The following is a 6,000-nucleotide window of genomic DNA, read 5'->3' on the forward strand; positions in this document are numbered from 1 at the left end:
TAAAGATTTCTTTATCTCAGGTTTGCCATGATTTTGCTGTGTTTTTTAACTGTTGTATTGAATCATTTCAACTAGAGAATTTGAATTTTTTCTCAGTCAATATGGCTGTTTCCTTTCAAAGTTTTCCCTATGTCCTGGGATATCAGGCAACAGATCCTATTAACCTTAGTCAAATATATATTGTTTAATCAAAAGACTTAACAGTAATAAATACTTTGTTTTTAGGAAAGAACTGGAAAAACTACGAAAAGATTTGGAAGAAGAGAAGGCAATGAGAAGTAATCTAGAGGTAATTCATTTCTTCCAGCATTGAGATTGTAGTCAGCATAAACTAGACATGTTTTTTCCAACCCAACTGGGTGATTGGTTCCGCCACAAATTATGCTATCCTGCTTTAGTTGGACACTCCCTACAGCTTGGTCGCCATTTAATTAATCTCTTGTTGACTCCCTGCCACATTCCATTCATTCATTCGGCAAATGTTTTTTGATCACCCACTCTCATAGACACGGGGCACAAGGTATACACTCATGAATAAAGCAAACATGGTTCTTGCCTCTTAAAAGTGTCTAGTTTTAGATCTTTTGCACTCAACACTCCTTTCTTGAGCTATAGTTCTCTTTTCTTCACAGTTAAACTTTTTTTTTTTCTTTTTTTTGCCTGGGGGCAGGGGTGGTGATGGTACTGGGATGGCTATAGATTTGCTGACTTTAATTTCTCACTGAATTGAGTTTACTTTGTAGCTAATGTCATCATCTTCACTCTCTGCTGATGACTGACAGTTTCAGAGTGAGGAAACTAGGGTTTAGAATGATTAAGTCAGCAGTGGAGCTAACATTTTTAATAGAAGCAGCCAGACTCCAGAACCTTTGCTCTTAGGGATTAAGTTACACCATTTGAACGAGGAAGTCACTTAACCTCCTTTAGCTTTAGTTGTTGAGATAATATGTGTGAAGGTATTTGGCAGATTATCAAAACTCCATTTTTTTTTTTTTTTTTTTTTTTTTTTTTTTTTTTTTCTTTTTTTCCCCTCACTTGCTAAATGACCTGCAGATAAGGTGACACATACCAAGAGCTAAATAATTAGAAGACATTTGTTATTATTATTTATAATAGTGAATAATTATAATTCAAAGCAACCTAATTTAACAGAGATACAAATTTTATAGGGAAAAAGAGACTAAAGGAAAGGAGTGAAAATGCAGAGACATGCATGGCTGAACTGCTTCCCAGGACTTGCAGGCTGCACACAGTCAGTCCCCACTGGGCTCCTTGAACATCTGGGCTCCTTCTGCTGCCTCTCAAAAAGTTCTACATCAGACTTTATCTCAGAAACCCTGGATGAACCCACATTTATCCTCAAGTGTTCACGGCTTCCTACCTAGGAGCAAGGCCTGTGCAGTCACACAGCACCTCCTGTTTGGTTTAATGCTCTCCTGTCACCACCTTGAATTTCTTAACAATTTCGAACAAGGGGTCTGCATTCTCATGTGGCAGTGGGCCCTGAGAACCATGCAGACTGTCCTCCTCGGGCCTATGCAAGTGTGGATCCTCTGGATACCCCCAGACAGATCTGCCTCAGCAGGGACCAAAGCTGTAGCCTCACTGGTTAGGTAGACTTGGGTGTCTATTCATTCAACAAGCACTTATGAGCACCTACTGTGTGCTGGGTACAGGGCTAAGAGCTGGGGTATGTATAATGAATAACATAAGAACTTGGTGTTTCAAGAAGTTTGCACACCCTAAGTGCACTCTTGATTTCCCTTAAACCTGCTCCCTTCTTCTGCCCCTGTACCTCTCCCACTCAGTAAGTGGTGCCACCATCCTCCCAATCTCTCCAGCTGGAAAGCCAAAAGTCATCTGGATTCTACCCCCCTGCCCCGCTTGCAGAACAGTAGTAAGTCCTGTGGGTTTTACCCTCCAAATTTAGCTCCAATCTCCATTCTCTCTACCCCCACTAGTACCCCTCCTCCAGGCCACATCCCCTCTTATCTGGGGGGGTCCCACTTCCATTCTTGCCCCAGCCCAATCATTCTTTCTTACCAGAGGAATTAAAATGAAAATAAGATATCACTCCCTTGTTTAAAGGCCTCTAATCACCTTCTGTTGCCCGTGGCAAAAAATCTCAGCTCCCAACCTTGGCCTCAGAGCCTCAGGATCTGGTCTTCCAACCCCCCTTGCTCATGACTATCCAGACAACCTGGCCTCCTTTCAATTCTCTGAGTACATCAAACTGTTCTGCATCTCAGGGTCTTTGCCCATGCTGTTCCTTAGACCTGGGTCATGTTCCCCTTGCTGTTCCATATGAGCTGGTCCTTTCTGAACAGAAATGTCATAGCCTCAGAGAAGCCTTCCCTGACCACTCTGTCTAAGGGTGTTTCAGACCCACCCCATTATCCCATATCTCATCTTGTTTTTTTTTTTAATCCATCACTTATCAACTCTTATATCTGACACATAACCTTTATTGGCACTCTCCTTTCTTTCCCTGAAAATACTCAATTTTCCCCTTTATTCAAAAAATAAAAAGCCCCCTTTTAGGTCTAGCTGCCCTCTTGATCTGTATTCTCTTTTCATTTGCAGTTCATTTGTTGCAAAAAAGAAAAGAAAAGAAAACAAACAAGAAAAGCATACATTTACAGTCACTAATTCTTCACTTTTAGTTCAGTCCTTAACCCCTTGCATTTTGGGTTTACTGATGGCAACTCCTATGTCTCTTCGGTTTCTGCAGCACTTCACATTTTTACCATCACCACCTTTTCAAAGTATGTCTTGGTTTATGTGACCCTGCATTCTTCTGTCTGACTTCTCCATCTCCCCTCACCTAAGTGAGTTGTTCCCTCAGTGTTGTGCTTAGGCCTCTTCTTTGCTCACCTGTGTCCAGGAGTATCGTAATTAGCTCTGGTGCATTTGCCATTGAAATCTAGTTCTTCTTTTCCCAGCTTCTGTCCTGAGTTTCCAGCTATTAGACTCCCTGCATGTTCCACTGTGAACTTAGACTTAGCATGTCCCCTGTCACATGTAGCACCTTCTTTTCAGATTCTGATTTTCTGTCTGTGTTGAAAGTTTGTTGCGCTTCTAGTCATGCAGATGTGGGACTTCTGTCTCTTCTAATTCCACTAACTTTTAGGCCTACTGGCTGTACTCCCTAACCTTTTTCTCTTTATTCTCACTGTTTCTGTCCTTTTCTCATGCTCTTATCTTCTGTTTCGCTTGTTTGTTTCTCTCATTCTTATCTTGTCTTCCTTGCTCAGTACTTTCGAAAACTTTCTGCTGCTTGCTGAATGGAGTTCAAACTTCTTGACTTGGCAAATGAGGTCTCTTATGTCCTGGTCCTAGTTTATCTGTCTTTCCTCACTTGCTAATCCTCAGTTGTCCCTTACAGTTAATTTGTCTGAATTTTTTCTCTTACTGTATTTTCATGGATTTTCCTTTTGTCTCACTTAGCATGCCCAAGTTCTGTAGATTCTCAAGGCCCTGCTCGATCACATTCACTGAGCTGGCCACCAGTCTTCTGATTAAAAGCAGTTTTTCTTATTTCAAATTCATGTTGTTTAGTTTTGTAAGAGATGAATAAGTAATAATTTTCTGTCATATCACTATTCACATTATGTACTTATTTTGCCCATCTTCTATACTGTTGGAGGTGGGATCTTTTTCTGTTTCATCTTTGCCCATAGCTCCTAGCACAGTGCTATATACATATTAGATTGCTAACAAATTTTTGTCAAACTAATAAGTGTTAGAAGATATTAAAAATATGTCTTCTAAATATATGTTAAATTCCCAGTGTGCAACATGGTAGAAATTGAAAAATTAAAAACAAATGTTTCTTGACTTTCATTCCTTATATTTTATACATAACACATATTCGTATATAAAAATAAAGTAATAAGGCTAGCAAGAGGAACTAATACAATACTAAATTTGTATATATGACTTAATTTGTCATAAAAATCATGGAAAGAGTCAAATGTATTATTTGTTTCTTTTTTGAAGAATTTCATTTGATTATATTTTCCCAGCAAAATCAGCTGTTACTTAGCCTCTCACTGACCTGTATTATAAATTTTTTTTTTTTGGTGGGAAAAGTTCGATACTTAATACACTTAATAAGGCATTAGAGTCTTAGGATCATATGTTTAAAAGAGAAATTATATTTCCCCCCAAATTAAAAGTAATACTTTGAACTACTATAATATTAACATTATATAGTATTATATTATACTGAGGAGTGGTACAGAGGACTAATGATGAACAATGAACATAAACGTGCTAGAAGGGAAACTCCAACAATGCAAGTATTTGCCAGATACCTAAATTTATCTGGCCAGCAGCAGTCTGTGAGGAGTGTTACTGACTGCGTGCAGGGTTATTCTCCACCCTGACCCTCACCCCACCCGCACTCCCTCTTCTACCAATTTTTTTTTTTTCTTTCTGTTTTCTATGCATCCTCGCGCACTAAAATTCATGCAGTGGTTAATGTATCTTTGGAATAGAGCTGATAATAGTGCATCACACTGAAGGTTGAAGGTATTTTGTCTCAATCCAATGCTACTAACATGTTTGGCTAATAATCATATTAGTCAAAGAATAATATCAGGAAAGATCCTGGAATTAGCAAACCATTCTTGAATGGTAGGATCCCTTAGGAGATTGTGAGCTTATTGAAATTATACTTTTTGACTGTAGCAAAATGCTCATCATTTAGTAGTGATCTATTTGTCAGAAGTTAGCCATAACATGTATTATTTGTATGCATTGTTGGGGAGAGGGATGATGCTATCAGGAGAAGGTAAGGCCTAAATGTTTCTACATGTAATGCAAGGTCAGAGATGATCAAAATACCATGTAATTGGGAAGAGAGTACAAAAACCGTGGCCTTTAAAGCCTTAGACCTTACCAGTACAAGTTCATGGAACCACTGGCGTGGTGTTTAATCTCTTTGATCCTCAACTTAGTTATTTGTAATATGTCCAAGTTAAATAAGTCTGTAGTTATTGTGAAAATTTAATGAATTCTTCTAATTTGCTTCTAACGTTTCTTAAATTTTGAACTTCTGTTAAGTGAAGAATGTCTTCCGCCTAACAGTGGAACTATTTTTAACACATTGACTGAATTTTATATATACTCCTGGGTTTTAAAGGCAATTTAATCAAGAACATACTGTTTACAGTTGAGGAAGTTGAGACCAAGTGAGGTTAAGTGGCTTTACTGATATCACCTAAGCAGTAAGTGAAAAACATAGAACTAAACTGGTCCTTTTAAAAAAAAAACAACATTCTGTATTGCCCGCTTTGTTTAATTATAGGGTACGGGTATGGGTACGTTTCTTAGTTTGGTTTCAAGGATACTCTTGTTTTTTGTAGGGCTGATTTTCTTACAGATCTTTCGAATGCTCACATTATTTAACATTGTTCTGGGTGAAACAACTGTAGCTGCTTTTTTGTTGTTGTCACCTGTCATTTAGGAACTTGCATTGTGACATTTTCATCTGTTGAACTTTTAAAATATTTATTACACCATTGGAAAGTGGATTTTAGAATGGAAATCAAAATCTGGAGGCTTGAAATTATGATCAGATCTTCATGACATAGGATAAAATAAAAAAACTTTTCTAAAGTAAAGATATTTTATCTGTTGCCATTTAGGTGGAAATAGAGAAGCTGAAAAAAGCAATCATGTCTTCTTGAAGTGACGTGTGCACCCAGTGTTCTCAGTGTTCCAGGGATTCAGAAGCAACACTATGAACTTCAACTGACTTGTTACTTAAAAATAACAAATGCTGATGTCGTGATAAAGAAATATGCGTATATGAACTATTATATCTATAGAAAAATGGAGGGGGAGGGGGAATTTTTTTTTTATATATTTTGTTTTGCCAATATGAAAAAAAGAGGCCTTATTTCTTATGTGCTGGGATTGCAAACTCTTTTGTTTAGTTTGCTTGAAAATACTACTGAATCTGTATAAAAAGGAAAGAAAATTCACAATAGTTTT

At 37.7% G+C, this 6,000-nt stretch overlaps 1 protein-coding gene across 2 annotated transcripts in view; it reads left to right on the forward strand.

Annotated features, from left to right (window-relative positions):
• The window catches only part of CD2AP (CD2 associated protein), a 108,226-nt gene extending 102,483 nt beyond the window's left edge, over positions 1–5,743 (forward strand). For both annotated transcript variants that reach the window (XM_007451910.1, XM_007451909.1), the window contains exons 17-18: positions 226–289; positions 5,652–5,743. In XM_007451910.1, coding sequence (XP_007451972.1) covers positions 226–289; positions 5,652–5,693 — 106 coding nt within the window. In that variant the 3' untranslated portion in view covers positions 5,694–5,743. The remainder of the gene's footprint in view (positions 1–225; positions 290–5,651) is intronic.
• Positions 5,744–6,000: the final 257 nt, after the last annotated feature.

Source organism: Lipotes vexillifer, unplaced genomic scaffold, assembly GCF_000442215.2.
Source record: "Lipotes vexillifer unplaced genomic scaffold, Lipotes_vexillifer_v1.1 scaffold147, whole genome shotgun sequence".
Lineage (NCBI taxonomy): Eukaryota > Metazoa > Chordata > Mammalia > Artiodactyla > Lipotidae > Lipotes > Lipotes vexillifer.